Source organism: Haemaphysalis longicornis, unplaced genomic scaffold, assembly GCF_048455015.1.
Source record: "Haemaphysalis longicornis isolate Haplotype H1 unplaced genomic scaffold, Haemaphysalis longicornis Haplotype H1 scaffold_2, whole genome shotgun sequence".
Taxonomy (NCBI): domain Eukaryota; kingdom Metazoa; phylum Arthropoda; class Arachnida; order Ixodida; family Ixodidae; genus Haemaphysalis; species Haemaphysalis longicornis.
In genome coordinates this window covers 230,426,072-230,447,809 of record NW_027526295.1, presented here as the reverse complement: position 1 = coordinate 230,447,809, position 21,738 = coordinate 230,426,072, and the positions used below count along the sequence as shown (strand labels likewise).

General features: G+C 46.7%; 1 protein-coding gene across 5 annotated transcripts in view; it reads right to left on the bottom strand.

Moving 5' to 3' along the window:
• Positions 1–6,159: 6,159 nt before the first annotated feature.
• The window catches only part of LOC144170075 (lanC-like protein 2), a 30,471-nt gene continuing 14,892 nt past the window's right edge, over positions 6,160–21,738 (bottom strand). The window contains exons 1-10 of one of the 5 annotated variants that reach the window (XM_077699616.1): positions 16,269–16,422; positions 15,566–15,645; positions 14,943–15,063; positions 13,249–13,456; positions 12,469–12,616; positions 10,899–11,039; positions 8,434–8,616; positions 7,395–7,571; positions 6,543–6,615; positions 6,160–6,481 (exon numbers count right to left, since the gene is read on the bottom strand). In XM_077699616.1, coding sequence (XP_077555742.1) covers positions 6,402–6,481; positions 6,543–6,615; positions 7,395–7,571; positions 8,434–8,616; positions 10,899–11,039; positions 12,469–12,616; positions 13,249–13,456; positions 14,943–15,063; positions 15,566–15,643 — 1,209 coding nt within the window. In that variant the 5' untranslated portion in view covers positions 15,644–15,645; positions 16,269–16,422 and the 3' untranslated portion in view covers positions 6,160–6,401. Of the gene's footprint in view, positions 6,482–6,542; positions 6,616–7,394; positions 7,572–8,433; positions 8,617–10,898; positions 11,040–12,468; positions 12,617–13,248; positions 13,457–14,942; positions 15,064–15,565; positions 15,969–16,268; positions 16,423–21,738 lie in introns of those variants that run through there. The other 4 variants (XM_077699614.1, XM_077699615.1, XM_077699613.1 and 1 more) reach the window with 4 other exon arrangements.

Sequence of the window (21,738 nt, the reverse complement as noted above, 5' to 3'; positions counted from 1 at the left end):
TTGTCAGTCTTGGTGCTTTTTTCCCCACTGATTTCAAATATGGCATTTTTTGAGTAAGTCAATTAGTTACCAAGATAATTAGTCATTTTTAGAGGAACAATAGACAAAACAGTGTCATAAAACTAATATTTTCCAATACTATGAACCCTGGTGAGTGAAATAAGAGAATCTTTTTTGATGCACCGCTTGGAACTAATTTTACAGCTCATTAAACTTTGGTGGCAACAGTGGCAAGGAACCATTTTGAATGTCCATTTCAAACACCGAAGTTTATGAGCTGTAGAGTTAGATCCAAGTGGTGCATCAAAAAACTGATTCTCTTTTGCACTCACCAGGGTTCATAGTATAGGAAAATATAAAGATAACACTTTTATGACTAGAACTGTTTTGTCTATTGTTCCTCCAAAAATGACTAATTATCTCTAAATACCTTAGTAACTAATTCACTGACTCAAAAAATAATGCCATATTTGAAATCAGTGGGAAAAGAGGAGCAAGTCTGAAAAGATTCACAGAGTTTACTTCAAAATTAAAACAAATTGTTTTTAGAGCCCACCTCAGTGCCGTCATTCTTGTGGGTGTTGCCCTTAAAGAGACTACGCGATTATGCCGAGTCTTTTCAAGCACGAAATGCTATTAGGGGGAGCTTACTGGACATATCACTTGCTCGTGTGCGAGCTGATTTGCAGCGCAAATGTGGCCAGTATAGGTACAGTAATGTTCAAACACCATTTGCTTTGAAACAGAACTTTTATGAGCCACACAAAGAACTGCACGTGGATACTTGAAACTGGTTGAGCTTTTAAAAATGTTGTTGAAATGCCCGTGTGTACGAGATATCGGCGCACGTTAAAGATCCCCAGGTGGTCAAAATTAATCCGGAGCCCTCCAGTACGGCACACCTCATCACCTGCATTGCGTCGACGCGTTAAACCTGACAATCAGTCAAAAAAAGTTGTCAAATGCATGGACCACTACGGGGACCTGTTAGTAGGGGTGGAAGCAAACTTGAGTTTTTTGGAGCAGCTCGGGGAGCAGGAATAATGCTCTTGTGGAGCAGCTTTGGAGCTTCAAAAGACAAGGTTTGGTGCAGTCACAAGTCTGTCTAGGAGCGGACTGCTGGAGTCAAAGCATTAGTTCGTAATTTTTTTTGCTTCTTGAAAAGAAAAATTGAATTGCTCTTGCTCAACATTCGATCAATACTGAGGCAACAACTTTTCCAATGAGTTAGACAATACATGTTTTCATAATTGAAACAATAGCTAAGAGAAAGTGAGAGATAAGCAGTGCTTTAAATGGCTACATTTAACGACTGAAGACAAATTAAAAATGTTCGTGATTAAACTCCATAACAGTCAGGCCAAATTGTCCCTTTTGCACCTAATCTGTTAAAAGTTATTTTCATTCTCCACCAAACGAGACTATGTACAAATGAAAAAAAAAAAAAAACTAAGAAAGAGAGAAACTAATAAGACAGAGAATTTATGCATTGCATAACTAAACCTGACTAGAGTCCCGAGAAATTAAAAATAAATGTTGATGTTCACTAAGCACGAGAAAAAAACACTCTAGCATAATCCCATTCTGTTGTCCAAGTAGTATGCTTCTATCTATGTAAAACATACTGTGTAACTGCTGCATTATGTTTATCCAAATAACAAACCTCCATCAACCTCTTTCACGAGCGTAACCAACGGGCTAGCAGAGGAAGGATGTGCTGCACCGATTTGCCATCCAGCCCCCGCCCAGTTGGCTTCATGCAACTCGGCCCTCTGCCCCTGCCGACCGCTGCCTTACAACACACGTCTCATAAAGCTCCTGCAAATAAATAAAAGGAATTTTAAACTTAGTGCTTTGTTCACTTGTCTGAGGTTGTCTGTCTGTCAGGACGCTCCTCATGGTCAAAGTTTGGGTGCCAGAGTCAGTTAAGGTATTGTGCAACAGGGGAGCGGCGGTGGCAGGGGCACTCAAGCTCGTACAGGAATACGAGCAGGCTTCCGCTCACGTGAGGTGGTGGTACGTTAGATCGAGGGACTGTGTGAGAGTAGGGGCTGCAGTGTGATGGTATGCTCCATACCGGAAGTGACCCGTAAGGGTTCAGACGCAAGAGCCAGGATAGTAACGGCGAATGTGCTCTTAAAGAGCAGCACACTCCCTCTCAAAGGACCGAAAAAGTTTTGCTGGTTGTGCCTCGTGCTCAACCTGCATTTCCTTGACTACGGACCAGGGCTCCTCAGTAGTGCCACTCCAGCTCGTTCCTTAACTCTTGCTTCACGATTTGTACGTCCTCGTGGAATTTCCCTGGCTGTTCCCCCCGACATCGATGAGACTGTGGGACATTTCTAAAAGGATGCGTTCCTCGGCAAGGACAGGGGAATCGCTGGGGGTGCAAGTGCACAGGAAACGGATGAGCTCCCTCCCACGATCGCATCAACCATGCAAAAGCAGCCGTTTCTCGCCAGTTCACAGTGAACAATTTTGACAAGATCTTGCTTCTTTATGCGAATGGCTGAACGGGGGGCTCAAATGCCCTCTACGGTACAAAAACACTAATATTCGTTGCCAAGCAATCAATGAAGTTTTTCTGCATTGGCCAGGGTAGCAGTTTTAGTTTCCTGTAGGAAGGCGATGTTGATATTGTGGTTTTTAAGACTGTCCAACACATGCGCTTTGCGAAAATTAGACTTGAAACACTAATTAAGTGAATTCCGGGGAGTGGCCACCATGGTGGAAAAGGGTGAAGGGGGTGTCTACCTGACCGTTTTACTGCGCCCGGTATCGCTGGTGTAGTTTCCTTTTCCCTTGGAGGCTTACGGGCAGCGGCTGTTTGTTTCCTGGTGTTGTGGTGGGCTCACTGTGGTTCCTTTTGCAGGCTGGTCCACTAGGCTACAAAAATATACGCAACTTTTAAGAGAAATACCGTGGAACCCCAATAATGTCCCCTGGTCTTGCAGCAACCCGCCTCTTACGACGGATCACCACGGTCTCAGAAAACTCTTCATAGAAACAACGCATTAAAAACTGCATTGACAATTACTATATTCCCTAATGCGAAATTTGGGCGCAACGGGACCTGCAGTCTTCTCGATCACGGCGCTTATCTGCTGCATTTCAGGAAGTAATTGCGTGATCAGCGAACGCACGGCTGCACTTGCTACTCTGCTGTTATCTCGCAGTGCATCGCCGCCGCCGGCCAGAGTGTTGTTGCAAATCATATTTGAACCTCCCGCGCAAAGGCCACGTGGTTTGGATTAGCAATGAACAAAACAGTATTTGGGGAGGTGGATGTGCAGGGAGGGCGCTCCTTGTGCGGCGATGCATGAAACCAGAGTGAGGGGGAGGCAGTGAGAGCGGTAACGCCAGAGCCATGCATGCCGCCCTCCTCCTCACCCTTCACTAGACGCTCCTCTCAGTTTTCTTTCTGCCGTCACTGCTGCGTCCGGTCACTCAGAACAAGGATGCCTACACCACGAAGCCCAGATAACGGCTGCCAGAGGGCTGTGCCCTAAAACCTAGATTATACAACGCTCGGGTGCATGCGGCCCACTTCACACGATGGACCCTGGCAGGGACAAACCGGCGTTTTTTTTATCTCTTAAACCACTCTACCGCCTCGCCCCGACATTTTTTTATTCTTAGCCCCCGTTTGACTCTGCCTGATGTGCAAAGGTCTGCAGGTGAGCCAGACCACTTGGTGAACAGATGCAAGCAAGCAGGCGGGTACGGTCGACAGCCCCACGCGGCAGCAGAATGCCAACGTGCCAACCGCGAAAAGTTGAAGTCTAGGTGGCTGGCAAATCTGAAGCTCCAATCGAGCCAACGAACGTGAGAACAGATACACCCACTTTCCTCACCCGCTTGATCCAAGTTTCTTCTTTTTATAAAGATGCTCTCTCCCCCTCTCCCTGCTTATCAGTGTCTTTCAAAGCCGCACTGTCACTCTGTTCTTTTTTTTCCCGCCTTTTTTCCATCACGGCCTCATACTATCGTTTGTTTTGCTTGGCAGTTTCACACTCTCACCTTTACTCCTTTCAGTTTGCCCGGTTGTGTGGCTGTGTCGGCCTTCCCAGCTTATCTCGCGCGCATGCGAGGTGCAGGGCTGGTGGGCTAGCGTAGACGCCGTAGAGGGGAAGGGGGCGCAATATTGGTGTTTCCGGTTTTTTTAGAAACATTGTATTTTAGCTGAAGATACACAAATTACGCGAGAATGCACTAAATATAGTAGTTTAAATAAGCTCTTAGCCCACCTGTCGCGTGAGACTGTCTACTAAGCCAGCATTTACCCCCCTGGTCATACAACGCTTTCGCGATCCCTTGAAAGTCGTATTATCAGGGTTCCACTGTAACAGATATACACACTTCCCAAAGGCCTACTCCAACATGCTTTGCTGTTTATTTCTTCGACTGCAGCATTACAAGCTGCTAAGATGAGCATTTCTTGTATAGTGGAAAGCTTGAGCAGTAAGCTTCCCCCCAGCCCCCGACAAATGTCTGGCAAGATGCGAATGTTTTCTTTCAGGCAGCAAAGGCAATTGCAGATGTGCGGTGTGCTAGTTCTGCTAGTTCACTCCACAAAAATGTACTTCCCGTACCTTGGTTTTACGGTTCGCAATAGAAGTCTTAGTTGATTTTAATTTCAAGTTACCTATTTTAACTTCACCAATTCTTCTGCCGCCTTTAATTTGGCCTTAGATGTTCTATAGCGTAGCAATATATGCAGCTTACAGCGCCAGTGAAGTGAAGTCAGCGAAGCTTTGTAAGCCAATACTATACGGTTTGCATGTGCGTTAGTGTGGAGCTATTTTGACCTCATTGACTTTACAAAAGTAGAACCAGTCTCCAAACTAACAAAATAAAGCCACATTTTTCTGGGCACAAACCTTGTCAGGGCTCAGTTTTAAGTGAGCGAATGAAATGCGATGAACCGCCAGCGGCCAGCCGACTGAATCGGTCGGAGGGTCGGCAAGCCTGTCCAGCAGGAGCAGTCAAGCCAAGCCACAAGAGCAAGCGTCACACAAAACATCGTAGGAAATTGGCAAGGAGAATTTGCAGAGAGGACAGCACCAAGTGCACGCACGTGAGCGTGTGCCTTAGAACGACCGCCCGGCAGTTAAAAAAAATCAAGAAAATGCTCAGCGTTCATGTCTCGTGATGACCGCCCAGCGTCCCCGGCGCACATTTGTAAAACATACCCACATAGAGAGATTGGCCAAAATTGGACAAAAAAAAAAAACTCCAGCATTTGCCATTATCGCGGCAACTCTTCCTCGAAACGAGAAAGACACATCAGCATACGCTCCTCCAAGCTGATGTCCAATGATTATCACTTAAAAAAAATGAAGGAAGCTCACACTTATAGCAACAATGATGGAGTAAAGGCCATTGCGGCAGCGGAGAAGAAGCAAATCACCTGCAATCGAGGACCTAAAGCTTCGTGACGCTTGTGAAGGTTGCATACAGCTTCGCTACCTTCAAGTCTTACGCGTTAGTGTAAGACTTGAAGTTAGCGTAAGACGCGTTAGTGTAAGACGCGTCCTTCATTTTTTTGTACTAAATAAAGTCACACAAATGCCCCCAGAGTGGTCAAAACATTGGCCTAAAGACTCCAGAGATTAATTAGCTCACACAATCCCACAATGTTCACAAATCGCTTTAGTGTCCCTTTAACATGTACAGCATTCATTGAGTAGCTTGCTTTGCTGTGTGAATTCGCCAAAATCACAAAGAAAGGTTATGCAGAGACAAAGATTGCTTACTCATCATTCTCTTGTTACACATTTTCACTCCATGCCCCATTTCACATAGGCTCAATTCATTTACAAAGTCATTTTCTTTTTCTTAGTAAGTGCATAGTACGTTGCCTGTGAGGTCATGTTACCAGATGTGTATATATAAGCCCCAAGATAAAATCACAAGGAATTGCGTAGCAGCTACGGTGTAGAACTGGCAGAATGAGAAGTTATAGGTGTGCTAATGCATTTGGGAACATAATCGGCATGCAAGAGTTGCATAGACACCAAAAGCCTCTAAACAAAGACAGTGGACATGCACATAGCTGCCAGTGCTTGTAGCTGCTAAACATCGCGTTTTAGGCAGACAAAGGATAGCCTGACAAATTTGATCTAACTTTAAGCAAGTAACATAGGAGAGGCCCAGGAATGGGAGTGGTATGTAGGAACATTTATTTTGGAAGTACAGTGCTGAAATGAAAGAGGCGGTGGCTAGCCATTGCTACGATGCACTTTGAAAAGGAACAATTGGCACCACATTTTGTAATGGCTTCCAGCCAACAGCAGACAAGGAGACCGGATATCTACAAAGCTCTTATGTGCACAGTGCAAAAAAAAAAAAAAAAAGTTTGAGGCTTTGATGACAAGTGGTATTTTTTCTTGTGGTCATCTTCAGCAAAGCTGGAAAGCAGGGAAGGCAGACTTCTCTGGGTCCAGCATCTCCGCCATGAAGTAGATAGTGCCAGCCATGCCTGCCAAAGAACACAGGACAGAGCTTGCACTTGACTCACTAGGAGGAAGCCACCATCTCACCTTCGAAGAGCGAGAAGGGTCGATCTGCTATGCGGCATCCATGTTGTCCGTAGTCAAAGCACCACTCGCAGAACTGCATTGGGAAAAGCAGTGAAAATGGAAAGCATTGAGTGCACGCCAAAGATCGGGCAGTTTAACAGATCAAGTAGGAGGAACACATTGCATGCAATTTTCAGCAAGAATGAAAAGTTCAGTGTACAGAACAATGGCACTGATTTGCCCACTGTATTTAGGTGCAGTTTCACTAAACTGACTGTGGAGTTGACTTGAGAAATTTTAAGGAACAGCTCATTCATAGCAAATGGCGAGAAAAAGAAGGTACCCAACATCAGGGGAGGGTATCATTACCAGATCATTTTCTGGAAGCCGATTATAAGGGCTCAAGATCAGCACCTTGTCCCATCTAGAAACGTATTGAAGGGTGGATGATACGACAGCTCCACTCCTAAATTTCCAGCTACTAGCTGGTGTCTGTGGTCTAACATGAATGCTAGCCTTTCATACACCTTTACAAGTCAGAGGTACAGATGATGCGAGCCTGAGACCAGTGGAAAAGAAACTCCAGAACAGGCTTGCTATTTTGACAAGACAGGTTGGCAAGCACACTGGCGACACTACAGGCAATTCTGCTTATTGCAGGTAGGCCATGAAAGCCTGTCACAACATGTCTATACATAACGGCCACTGCTATTGTGTTTTGGTTATCTCCAGTTGCCTCACTGAAATTTAAGTGTCATCATTCTAATAGGACTGTAATAGTACTACGGTGTTTCGGTTATCTCCTCCAGGTCTCTCAGTGAACCTCAGGTGCCATCGTTTGTGGCTGCAAGCAAGCTGTCCGTGGCGGCTCACCTTGGCAGCCCTGTGCAGGTACTTGCTGTCCCGCGTCACCTGGTACATGCGCAGGAAGGCGTAGCCGTTGCCAGCCGTGCCGTGGCAGATGCCGTAGCCCTTCTTGAGAAGCCCCCGGCTCCAGATCACCTCGGCGCACTTCTTGGCCCGCTCCAGGTACTGGCGGTCTTGGAACACCTGCACAGCGCACACCCGAGGCCCTGAGAGCACTGCAGGGGTTGGTCTTGTTGAACAGCCACTCACATGCGCACAACTTTTTCCATGTTTAATGGGGATGAGAAATCTCCCGCAACTGAAAATCCCATAATCAGCATCTTCTGCTCATAACTGTACCTTGCCTTGCCTGTAGGCACTGCCTGGTACTCATTCAATGAAACTTAGGTAGTACTGACACACTAATTTGATGGGCATCACTGCTTCAGCAAACCCGTTGGCAACGCAACTAGCCACTAAAAAGTTGAGCAATTCTTCCCCCTGAGTTCACCTCTGCACATTAAAAGCTACGCGATCGTGACCTGGCCATCTTGAACTACTGCGACTCCTCCCTAGGCTCCCAGTAACAGCTCCCTGGCCCGGCCCACCAACCTTTCAGGCCACGTCAGCCGACAAGCTGTTCTGCTGGCGCCGTCGCGCACAGGGTCATAGCACTCTGGGGCCTTAGCACACCCCACCTACCTACAGTCGCTCATTCCTCCCTCGTTGCCCCTTACTATTCTCTAGCACTGTTGCCTGTTCTTCCGTCAAAGTGGCATCCCTGTGCCCCAACGCCCTGCCCTTGTCAGTTTCTTTTTTGTACTGGTGGTCACCAGTGATCTTGTTCGTCATAATGTTCGGTGGCAAATGATTCCACACTTGCCTGCCTGCATGCGCAGTGTGAATGACATCACATGACCACAAGCTACGAAGCAGCAAACTTCACATACCTAGCCAACTGCACTTTGCCTCTGCATGCGCAGTGTGAATGGCATCACATGACCGCAAGCTACGAAGCAGCAAACTTCACACAGCCAACTCCACTTTTCCACATAAAGCCACCCACCCGGAATGCCAGCAGCAGCAAGTGGATGGTGCCGGGTGCCCCGTGGCACCAGTGGACCAGCTTGTCCGTGGTGGAGCCAAGCGAGGAGGGGTAGTTGCCCGACGGGTACTGCAGTGAGGCCAGCCAGTCAATGCTGGGCCTCACCAGGCGGCTCAGTTCGGCCTCACTCAGCTGGGACCGCACCTGACGGAGCAGTAGGGGCAAGCCACAAGGCATTGTGTTGCTACAGGCCAGCAACACGCAATTCCACACGCACAATTCAGAGATGGCCCCTTACGTTGGAGTGCTGCTCTTAGTTTTATAGAAACAAACACTTCCGACCCCAAATTGCCCTATTTCCCCTTTCGTGATAGCCTTTTTAGCTCGCAGGCAAAACTTGTTAAGTAGTGGCTAAGCGGGAAAAACAGAATGCCCACCAAGATAGGTAGCTTATCAGCATGTTTGGTGCCTCTTGGTGTTCTATGAGAAATACAGTGTAGACCACTCATAACGTATGTCGTGGGAGCCGCGAAAATTTGCACTATAAGTGGTACCGCGTTATGAACAAAACATGCGTGAATTCAAACATACCATAAGCTACCTTGCAATCTTTATTTGTTTATCATCAGACAAATTAATGCGACCTAAAAACAGAGGTATGGTCTTTATTCCGTCTTTTTTGTTCTGCATGAGATGCTGCTGCATGGCAAAACCATGAGCGCGACTTTATACGTTGAGTTTGTGTTTAGAATAACGGATGCTGCAGAGGGGGAAGCAGCTTGACTTATGCCAGCGAGACAATGCGATAAAAAGGCAAGCCGGCTTATTTTTTTTTTAATCAACACCATGTGATCGCAATGTTGAAGCCGGTTGTTTATCAGCACATAGTATCGGTAGTGGAAACCTCCGACGTCGCGGCTCGGCTCACTATCTCCAGAAGTTTGGAAAGAAAAAGGGTGGTCACTGATCTGCACAATGTTCTAATCGCGACAACCTATCTTGCTCAGGGAGAGGGAGTGGGGAAGGGAGGGGGGGGGGGGGGCTCGCTATTGTCAGAGTTGTGCCTAAAGCAAGGTCAGGAGTGGTTATCGCACGAGTGTAAATGGAACATGTGAACTAAAGGGTGCATCTTTTTTTTTTTTCTGTGTGTAAGTTTTAGGAGAGAAGGGAGCACACGCTGCACTGGATGGCTGAAGCTGTTTGTTTTCTTTCTTTTTTGCAACCCTAAAACAATGCCTCAGCTGCACCGGTTGATCAGCAGACCCGCCAAAAAACTGCACTATAAATGGTATTGCGCTTTGGGCAAGCGGATTATAAGCAGTGCACTTATGCATTGAGTTCTATGTGAGGCCTACCGGTGGCCATGAAAACCCGTGTTATATCCGGTCTCATGCTATAAGCGGCTCTGTTATAAATGGCCTACACTGCAACAATATTTGACAGGCAGTTCAGAAAAAAATCATCGAATGATGAACACTGACTGGTATTATTTTTCTGTTGCAAGCTCCACACTAAAGCTTACATGGATTCAATGTTCACTCTCACCACGACAATCAGCAATTTGTAATGCCACAGAAGAAAAACCAAAATGAGTTCATTTCGCCGTTTCCTTGTAACTTTTATCTTTTTTTCCCCTCCTTTCAAACTCTCCCCTACCACCATTACATATGCTGTGCAGCAAAAGGAAGGAGTGCATGCATCAAGAGAACGTGGGGTAATGTACGCTCGAATTTCATGTCAAAATAACAACCCATTGCAGTGTGCACGCCAGGCGCAGCTGAACAAAAACAACACAACGCATCACTACGTCTGTGCTAAACCATACGAAGTGTTTTATTCTAGTGCACAGGCCTCCCAATCTGAAAAAAAAAAAAAAACAATAATAATAAAATGATGAAAAAAGAAGAGAAAGGCAGTTGGTTACTACTCTTCTGCTAGGAATTGCAAAGGAGTAACAAATAAACGTGATGCATGCATTGATAGTTGCGCAAACGAATACACGCCTCCTCATTCTACCTCCACACAAACACGCACTCCTCCGCAAGCCACTCTTCCCTAAAGCAGGAGTAGACGAAGGATATGGTTCCTTCGGAGAGAAGAGAGACGATATCTGTATGATTCTGCCATACCCAATGCCCCTTTTTTCACTCCTTGCTAATGCAAGGGGCAGGAACGCCTTCCATTGCTATGGTAACATAATATCTGATGATGAAAGATAATTTGATTCAATCTACTGAGAAAGATGATCTTGAACTCGCTCCTCAAGAGGGCATGAGAAGTGGCATCGCCAATAAAGCGAGTTAAATCACCTGCCTCATTTCCAGCAGCAGGATCGGGACCTCACACATCAGTGAGCTCTTATTGACATCAGTGAAGTGAGGCCCACAATGGCCATGTGCTGAACAAGCAAGCACATTGTCTTAGGGGTAAATGCATTCCTGCCAAAATACCAGGAGCACACCACGTTGCACAAGAAGCAGCCTTGCCTGCAGCAGCATGTAGAAAATGCCGGCGAGCCCGTGTGCAGCACCCAGGTAGTGGGAGTCGTGCCACTGGTACATCAGTGGGCTCCTGCTCTTCTCACTGGCCGAGAGATCCTGGCCCGATGACAGCACCGCCTGTGCCACCTGTGCGCGCCATTGCAAGGTGACACAGCAGCTGGCCCACTGAGGTTTTCCCACTTATTTGTGCCTCTGCCTGATAAAGAACTTGCATGTACGTGTGACAAAGAAATTCAGCCAAGAGTTCCCATTACATAGCAGCATGAAAGTCTACAAGGCTTCAGCGCAATTGTTGACTGCCTTAATCCCAATCTCTCCAGCAGCTGAAAAGCAGGGGTAATGTAAGGGAACTGGAAGAGCACGACAGTTGGATTCAGTTGCTCCAACGACATTCATACAGCGATGGAAAATGGGATAAAGACAACACAGTGCCAAAACAAAACAAAAGCCTGCATATCAGGAGGCAATACATAAACTTAATCAGGAGGCAATACAGGAGGCAATAAACATAATCAGGAGGCAATACATAAACACGTTTATACACTGCATAAAAAATAGCTCGAGTGCAATCTATCGTAATACAGTTGAACCCCTTCATAAGAGACACGTACCGGGGAGCAGTTTCTGTCTCTTATACGAGATGTCACTTATAAGCAGGGGACCATGTTTTCACTTAGTAGTTCAATGTGGGCACCGTCTGATTAAAAAAAAAAGCTCAAAAGAACGCTACAGCATGTTGCAAAAGATTCATTCTAATTTATGTTTGGCTCCTAGAATTCATGAAAGTTCTGAATCTTTGTTTGCTTCATGACAGTATTTACACTGTTTTTTACAACCGATTCTATAAGCTTTCTTTCCTTTCACTGTTTGTGGAAGATGAATCGTAGATGTTGAGTTCACAAGCCTGATGAATAGCCAGAGCGCGCAGCTTTTTCTGCTGCATGCTCAGGCTATTCATTACGCTTGCAGGACTCAACATCTGCGATGCTTCTTGATTGGGAGCTACGCGAGTGAGAGAGCCCGCATGTGCGGTCGCGCTCCAATGGATGGCAGTAAGCTTCAACCACTTCTGTAAGTTGCATTTCTATTGGCAGGGCTTCTCATCGTCATTTCATAGCTGACTGAACTACTGTGTGTTTGCTGAAGTTATAATAAATAGCGACTGCAGGCATCTGTCATCCACCTGTGTTTCCACAATGGAAGCAACTGCAATTAGTGACTGGTGGCACTGCATCTGAAGTTAAAATGTCTGTTACAAGCGAGATTATTGATTAAAGTTCAAGGATGACTTGTCCCTTATAACCAACTGTCTTCTACATCCAATGTCTGTTATAAAAGAGGTCAATTCAATGGGAAAGGTAGGGCAGCCAACCATGCGGGTGAATAGCGTCTCTTATACCCATTTGTCTCTTAAATCCATGTCTCTTATAACGAGGTTCAACTGTATAGATGAACATGTTCGTAAATGTGATAAATTCATTAATGTGGGGTTCGTGGTAACGAGATTTGACTGTACTTGCAGCTTATTGAACCGGGAGTGCAAACACAAACTCACATTCCTGATGAGGCCATCATCAATGGCAGTGGATGAAACGTGCTTGCGAACGTACAGCAGAGCAAACAGGTAGCCCACCCTGCCGTACAGCAACTCGTCGGGGATATCGGCCGTAGATGGCAGGACGTACTTGCTGAGGTGCACCAGCCTGCATTCCAAGGCAACCGCATCAAGACTGGCAACAAGGCCTGCTGGCGTGACACACAACAGGACAAGAGAACAAAAGAAAGCATGCACAAAGAGTTAGCAACTGGACCGCTGCACGTGCTCCAATTACTACACAAATTTTCACACGTGAAGGCAACACGCTCTTTCATGGCTTGCAAAGGTTTGACCTGAGAAATGTCACATCTTTCACGTTATCAAGACAGTCTTTCTCCCCATGGAGCCCAAGCTTCCCCCCTAATTTGCCTTGCCACCTGCATCTGCTGTCATTGTCCAACGTAAAGCTATAAACACTACATTGATAGTATAAAGAAAAAAGAAAAAAGATTTTCTTTTTTTTGCACTTGAAAAGAAATCAGGAAAACAGCATATCTGCCACTACGAAGGTGACAGATGACCTGCAGAAGCAACAAGTCCAGGTTTGGACACCACATGGTCCATCAATAGTGGCAATGCTGGATAAATAAGTTGGGAAGGGATATTATGAAAGCATGAAAATCGCCAGCTTAGCCATGGTCCTTTGAGCCTGAGAAATGCTATTGACATAACAAAAAAAAAAAGGAAAGAAAAAGAAAGAAAGAAAAGGAAAGGAAAGAAAGAGCTTTGTGGAGTGACCTCTTGACGAGCTTGTGCGAGTCCTCGGCCCTTCCAAGACGGTGGTAGAGGTCAGCTCCCACGGCCAGGGGCCCCGGGTCGCCACACAGGAAGGAGAAGCGACGCTCCTTCAATTGTCCCAGCTGCCTCTCGACGTACGGCAGTGCCTTCTGTAGGTATGACGCATCTTCCAGCACCTCTGATAGGCGCAGGTACATCAGCGCCACGCCTGCACCCACAGGGGAGCAACAACAAATTGTCCCGCTCGTCCTTCCTTCAGGCCACAGGGCTCCACTCGCCCCTTCTCTGTCCGCCAGTATTGGACTTGCTTGTGTATATCTTGTTAATATCGACCACATGATTTGCACACAAGTATGCACACACATTGCACAAGTGCACATTGTGTGCACAAGTATGCACACAAGTTTGCACACACATGATTTGCACACTTTCACCCCACATGAGGTGAAAGTGATGAAAGTGATAAGGCTACACTCAGCATTATGCATACAGCAGCCCCGTCCTCCAAGCTTGTATACATAATTTTCAGTACAATGGTTATGACAACGCTCCCAGCTTCGGTAGCAGAATAGGGAACAGATGGCCGGCTACAGCTCGAGAGTCCTGGATTAGGGCACCCCCCACAAGTCCGGAGTGACCACAGTCACAACAGATGGGGAAAATAAAGTTAATTCCCTTTCTCTCTCACCTTATACCAGATGGAGCAGCATCTAAGGAACGGCTGACAGTGTCTGTATTTTTTATGAAACGAACTACACGCAAGCATTAGATTAACTGGCGCACAAAACTTGGCAAGATTGACATACAGTGTGTTGCGACGATAACTGGAACACTTTAAAAATTTTTCCTGAGCGATCCGCCGCTCTGTTCACGCTCAAACTTCACACAAAGGTCGCATTTTGTGGTCTATTTTGTTTGACATCGGGAACAACAACGGTAGTTACCTGTTTATTCTGAAAATAAATAAAAACGATTTTCGCCTATGGAAAATAGGCGGCGATTTGGACGTGCGAGCCCGAAAACCGGGTTTTCTGATCGTCTGTTAGCTCATTTCTAGGTGCATTTTCTGATCGTCTGCTGCACCATTTGGCTCCGTACGTGAATCCCAAACATGCGTTTCACTCTGCAGGTGGTTCCGTCGTTCCAACATCAACTTGCACTGGCTCGCACGTCCAAATCAGCGGCCATTTTCCCATAGGCGAAAATCGTTTTTATTTATTTTCAGAATACACAGGTAAGTACCGTTGTTGTTCCCGGTGTCAAACAAAATAGACCACAAAATGCGACCTTTGTCTGAAGTTTGAGCGCGAACAGAGCGGCGGATCGCTCAGGAAAAATTTTTAAAGTGTTCCAGTTATCGTCGCAACACCCTGTATACACTGAGTGCGTACTAAAACAAGCCAACCAAGTATGACATGACACCTCATTGTGTTCACTAGCACAACGCGTTGCTTCTGCCAACATCCACGGCAGCTGCAGCTCATTTGAACTGAGCGGCACATTAGAAGAAAATGCATGCCTTTGTAGTCGATTTCACAACCCATGACAACACCAGCGGGCTCAGCTGTGAGAGATAATTGGGTTCGGATAGCAACTTCAGATGTCCCCACGTGTTCTGTTTCTAAAAATTTTGGTAGATTCAACTGCGACTTCACAGCGACTAATAGAATCAATAGTCACTCAACAATACAAACCTGTGGTGCCTGTGTAGACGGACGAGTCTGCCCAGTCGGTTCGCTTTGCAAGGTTGCGCTCCAATTCCCGCAAGAGGTGAGACACGTTCTTTCGAATCTCTCCTTCGAAGTCTTGCGTCCACTGAATTGAAACGCACCCGTTGTTATCTTGTACAAAAAAAAATTAACCTTCTGTAACAACGCACGTAATTATGAGTTCCGTACGGGCCCACGCTTAATTATGAGACGAATGCGTATTGTACCGAGAAGTTGCATTTTTGATGGGGCAGTACAAGGCTACTATGACTTTTACCTCATGATTTCGGAATTTGGCTGGGTAAAAATACTGGCCACAGGACATCGGTAGTAATGGTGAAGGCTTGGGCGAGTTGGTGCATAATTTCATAATTACAAAGAGGGGAACAGCGCCACACAGACGAAACATGACGAAAGTGTTTCGCTCGTGGTTGTCACTTTCTTCATGTGTTTAGTTTGTGTTGCGCTGTTCCCCTTTGTAATCGGTAGTAAGTATGCGGGTTTAAACAACGAGCCACAGTGCAAGACACGGAATCTCGGACTCGACGTGCAGAGAGTAGTACGCTGCTACAGTCTCGACTGAACGAGAAACGCGAGGACATACGCACCTTGCCATCCGAAACCACCACGTCCGATTTGTCGGGGCTATAATCAGTTAGGTCGTTTTCAAAGGCCCGGTCACTCATGTCTTCAAAGCCAAATATGTAACGAAAAATGTTAACACAGAGCTTGACACAAGGCATCTAGGTGCGCGTTCTAAACATCGCGCGCGCCCAAATGCGGCGATTATGGCACGAGACTGGCGGATGAATTTACGCACCTCGGCTCCACAAATGGCCGGAGCAAAGATTTATTAACGTCGCAACACAGCTACACAAGCAATGGCCTGGGCGATTCGGCTATATCTGTTGTTCAGCGTTTTTGGTTACATCTCACTTGACGTAAAGCTGAATCGCCGGATATATCGCTGTAAATAAGTCTGTCGCGGCGGTAGCAGGCGGTAGATTGACTAATGCGTTTTGACGTCGGAACTAGCGTTGTCAAAGGCGCCGCTATTCTGACAGTCTAAACGATGATGATGATCCTGTGCACATCATAAATTCACCATAAGTAACAATAACAATAACAATAACAATACTTTATTTCAACCCAGGAGGGCTGGGGTGTGCTGGAAAGGCCAAAGGCCCATTCCACTGCGGCATTCCACTGTGTGAAAGCTGCCACACACTCCCCACAAATTCCACCGCGTTCGCGCCTCTTGCCGCCCTCACCTCTTACCGCGCAACGCAAAATGTGGAAAATCCAGCTTACAAAGACCAAGCCTACACCGATCTCTTGAAAGTCGGCTTCACTCCCAAAACACGATTGCATTGCTGGGAAGACATCCTTCGAGGGGCAATATACGCCATTTAAAGCAAAGCTTTCCACCTCCACCAGCCAACGGTTCTTTCGTGGCGTGCGGGACAAGAAACTCTAACGGGGCGGAGGTGCCGACCAACGTTATTCTAGTAACGTTGGTGCCGACGGCGAAGGGGGGGGGGGGGGGGGGTAGCGTTTCACTCACGGAGGACACTGTAGATGGCGCGGCGAATTTACCCAGCGTTTCCCGCGCGGAGCCTGGGCGCCGGCGAGTGCGTCGGCGGTACGGCTTTGTCGTCTGCTTTAGCAACGGTTGTTTTGGGCCGGTTTCGGCGCAGCTTCGCGTCCATTCCACGCTTCATTTGCACGGCTTGATTAACTTGTTTGACAGCACCTCCTGGGTAACCCGGGCCCAACGGAATTAAATGGTCATACTGCAATGATTAAGGGTTGGTTTTCAGGGTGGGGAAACAAATTGTAGAGACCACATGCAGGTCGCTAGAGAAACGCTACCTTTTGCGCACTGCTTGCCACAAATGGGACACCGTTTTCTAAACTGATGAATACCAATTCAGTTGTGTTTTAAGAGGTATTACAAAAGGCGGAAGGAGCAACTGGTCCTGATAAATAGAGATTATAAAAGTTTTCTCAGCTTTCTTGCAATTCTCAAACTTACGAAACTAGCTAGTTTAAATCAGTATAAATGGGAATCACTAAGCTCACATGCCGAATTGTTTCAGTGTCTACGCTTGTGTGCACGGTGATGTAGGCCTGAGCTAGCACATCAGGATGGCTAGGTTCCGCTGTCTCACCCTTCGAAACGCGCTCCTCTCCGTTTTCTTTCTGCCAACGCACGGCTGGGATACAGCGGCGCCGTCCGCTGCTCTAGCACGGCCGTGACCAACGCTGCTGCTGCGTTTAGGACGTCGCCCCACGCATTACAGGAAACGGCTGGCAGACTTTCTGGTTTCACTCTTTGTAGAGCCACGTTTGTGAATTCAAGTGACGTCGCATGGGCAATTACCTATTGTAGGTGTCGTTTAAAGCTTTGCTTTCCAACCACCTTCACAGCGTGGATTGGAGACAATTTTTTTCTCCTCTCCACCGTCTCCACCCAAGCATGGAACACCCTCTCTAGTGACTGTTTCACATTTTGACTTTGGTTTATTGACTTCGCCTGCCTCCAAACACATCCTTGTTACCTCTTAGTGAGCCATCGAATGCTCAGCAGTTCCCTTGTCACACCATGGGGTGGATTGTGGCTTTGGTTCTCTTGGTCTAGCTTGCAAGCTGGGTAATGCAGACTCCTTATAGCTGCAATTACCATGTTGTGGCACTAAACAATGTCTGACAATAGCCCCTCAATGGCTTCAATTCTCACGTGAACCGAGTCATCTTGCCTAAAAGGTAACCTAACATTGTTCTGGGCTCGAGGTCTTCATGGAAATATGCTTTATTCTGCTGCGATATGTCCTTTCAGCTGCTACTGCACGCATTCCATGATGTTTTCTCCTCGGCTGCGCGTGCTCCACCTATGCACTGCACGCTGTGCGTTAGCCTCACTTTGTCGCAGCTGCCCAAATAGTCCACTAAACCGAGTACAGTTATGGTAGCAGCTGGTCAAGCCACATTGGCCACCCAGCTGCGTAACAAAGTGCACCAGCAGTCGTGCAGCATTAGCGCCCTGCTGCGTTTGTCGTATTTGAGCTCCTCTGCTCCAACGACAATATGGTGCCCCTATCACCTTCGTGTAGGCACAAAACCAACATACTGCCCACTTTTGCCTCGCCTCATTTTGAGGACAGCCATTGGCATTCCCACGTGGTTCGGTAGACGGTGGGTTTTTGATGACACAATGGACATGCGCCTGCGTATCGAGTGGGAATCTGCAGCTGTCTCCAGTCGGTGGCCTCTGCCCTCGTGAGGGATTCGTGTGGCAGAGAGTATCTTTTCCTGATACCCCTGTAAAATGCCAATGTGGCTGAGTATTCCGAGGAGGACTGGCATGGGTTCTTCGATATTGTAATCGTCAGGTGCCCGGTTTGTAGAAACCCTAAATGTGGAGCAATGGGAGGCACTGCTGGCCAGCAACTGCTGTGAAGACCAGATCGGTCTGATTCAGCGGGCATGCAAAGCAGCAGAGGCCGTTGGAGCCCTGGACCAAAAGTACGACCCCTGCTGACCCCATCGGGAGCTGTAGCACGTGGCCCAAGACCCCGGTGCACTGCCGCCCAACCACTAAAAAAAAAAAAAACGCCTTCCCAGTCCAGTCCTCGCCTCATATGGCTCAGTGCACTTTGCCCGGAACTGAGTGCTCTCGTGCTGACGATGAAATGCACAAACACCTCACCACATGCGTACGCCAACAGGCAGGAACACATACCAGAGATACTAAAGGGTAAGTGACATGATACCACTAAAGCAGCATGGTCAAATAGAACCATAGGCACTAATACGACTACGTAATAATGTTTATTGGTGCCAGCTTTTGTCAATGGCCTCTAATCAAACAAGCTGGTCCCTGTGACGTCATGAGGAAGTACGGGGAGCAGCTAACAAGTAGGGTCAAACATATATAAACACCTTTTCGTCTGTTTTTCTAAAAATATGGCCTGTTTGAAGTTTATGTTAAAATTGGCAGGATTGTTAGTCAGACTGAAAAGCCAATGTTCTGGTCGAACAAACTTGCGCAAACTGCCAAGCAATTGCTTGAGACATGAAACGTTGGGCGTGCATTTCCGCTTGTCATTTCGCATTTTGTTCCGAAATGCTTGTCTCGTGTGCACCTCGCCGAGCCTGGATTTTATTTAGTCAAGCAGGTTTAACCTCCTCTCTCTCCACTTGCCTCTCGAAGAATGAGAATAACATGTTGCGCCAAACTTTTCCAAAATATTCCAGCCCACCTCCCTCCACTTTCCACCAGTCTCTCTCTCTCTCTCTCTCTCTCTCTCTCTCTCTCTCTCTCTCTCTCTCTCTCTCTCTCTCTCTCTCTCTCTCTCTCTCTCTCTCTCTCTCTCTCTCTCTCTCTCTCTCTCTCTCTCTCTCTCCCCCACCTCTGCTTTCCCTCCCCTTATGCTCCAGCTGCAGTGTAAATGTACACCACTGCCACGAAAAGAATGCTTCATGTTAAAACTTTTGCTTTTTGCTCCTTTAATTATGCAAATATTTGCTTACAGGAAGTCCGTGAAGGCTTGCAGTTTGGAAGTAGGTAGGTGCAAGCACATTTTGGAATAGTTTGATGAGAAAAGTAATGAAGATACTAGCATGAAGAGTTCTAGCCGGAGTTCTAGCAAGAGTTCTTTTCCAGGAAGCATAGGAGAGTTTGTTATGGGGAGTTCAATGAAACAACCGACAGTAAAGCGACAAGGCATGTGATGAGTAACCTGACGAGGCGAGCCATGAACCTCCGTATTCACAAACCATTTGTGAATATTATTTAGTAATATGACGATGGCACTGCTTGGACTATTGGCTGTTGGTGCAACGGAACCATAAAAAGAAAAGAAAAAGGAAGGGAAAAAAAATCACGGTTATATGTATAGTATATAAACTAACTGCGCCAAAAGATCCTTCTTTCCCAGGATGAAAAATGCCAGGAAAAAAGTACATCTTCACGACAACACAATATAGTACCTGAATTGGCCAAGCTAATAGAAGTTCAATGGGCTGTTCGATGGCAAGAAATGCAAGACAAGTTTCTGTGATCGATCAATGTTCTGTGTTGGCTCAAACGACCGCACGAAACTTCAGTGGTCATCATAGTTATCCGGCACCGAGTCAGCATGCTGCAAGCCTGTGAACGTCTTGCAACCTTTTTAAATGCGAATGCATTTCTTAGTCGGGGGTTGTCGTGCTCCGTCGGCGTGCGCCCGCAGGTGTTATCTCTCCGCGCTCCTCCTCGCCCCTAGCAACAGCTGTGGCGCGCCTAGCAACCGGAGCAGGTGCTAGCTCAGGCGGGAGTAGCGGAGGGCAAGGGGAGAGGAGGAGTGCGCTCGGGCGTGTGAGGGCGTTCGCATCGCGGAGCTCGGGCGGAGTAGCGGAGAGTGAGTGGAGAGGAGGAGCGCGCTCGGGCGTGTGAGGGCGCTCGCATCGCAGGGCTCGGCGGGCTCTCTCTCCTCTCCGCGTACCCTCTCTCCGCTCGCTGCGCTCGGAATCTATATAATGCAGTGGAGCGCGCACCTGGCACCTTGATAGCGATTCTTCATTAAGTACGCTATTAATAATAATTACTCGCACCGCACTCATCGGTGCACCCAATGCATTCGCATTTCCGCACGATCCCCTTCGGGGAGGTGGGGGGATTTTTTTTTCTGGATCCCGGCCCATGCAGACATTTTGGGCAATGACAAGGTTCACGCACTTGCGCAACAAGCTTTAAGGGGGCTCACTGGTCTTAAACCAAAAAAGTTTATTTTTGCAGTTATGATGATGAAAATTGGAGGGCACATGTAGTTTTTCATTCTGATATAGATATAAAATTTGTTTTTGAGTAAAATGATTATATTCAAATTTATTTGGATTTTTATATTCAATTTTTTGACAGCCTTTGTAAAGAAACTGCTGGAGGGATGCAGCTGAACAAGGTACCAGTGAACTGTGCCCAAATCAAAGAATGCAATAAGACTAACATTATCGTTCTATCTGGTCTGTAGCAGAAGTTACAACAATTTGATGTTCGGGCTTGAAAGGTGGCAACCAGAAAAACCAGTTTTGCCTTCCAGGCCCAAACTTCAAATGGTCGTAACTTCTGCTACAGACCAGATAGAACGATAATGTTAGTCTTATTGCATTCTTTGATTTGGGCACAGTTCACTGGTACCTTGTTCAGCTGCATCCCTCCAGCAGTTTCTTTACAAAGGCTGTCAAAAAATTGAATATAAAAATCCAAATAAATTTGAATATAATCATTTTACTCAAAAACAAATTTTATATCTACAATCAGAATGAAAAACTACATATGCCCCCCAATGTTTATCATAATAACTGTAAAAATAAAGTTTTTGATCAAAGACCCATGTGCCCCCTTAAGAGAAGCACCAACCTGGTGAAGTTGCATCATGCAGGCTCCCCTCTCGTCACCTGAGCATACGGATCACCCAGAACTCCCTCCTGCCATTGCTGCAACCTCTGGAATATACTAAATAAAGGCACGTAAATGCACCCAAAGTGGTCGAAACATTGACCTAAGCACTCCAAACATTAATTTGCGCATGTATTCCTACAATGTTTACGAAATATTTCAGTGTCCCCTTACCATGTAATGCATTCATTGTGCAACTTGCTTTGTTGTGCGAGTTTGCCAACACCACAGAGAAAGGTTAAGCAGAGGCAAAGATTGCTTACTCATCATGCTTTCGTTTAATATTTTGACACCACGCTACATTTTACACGTGCTCTGTGTGTGTACAAAGCCATTTTCTTT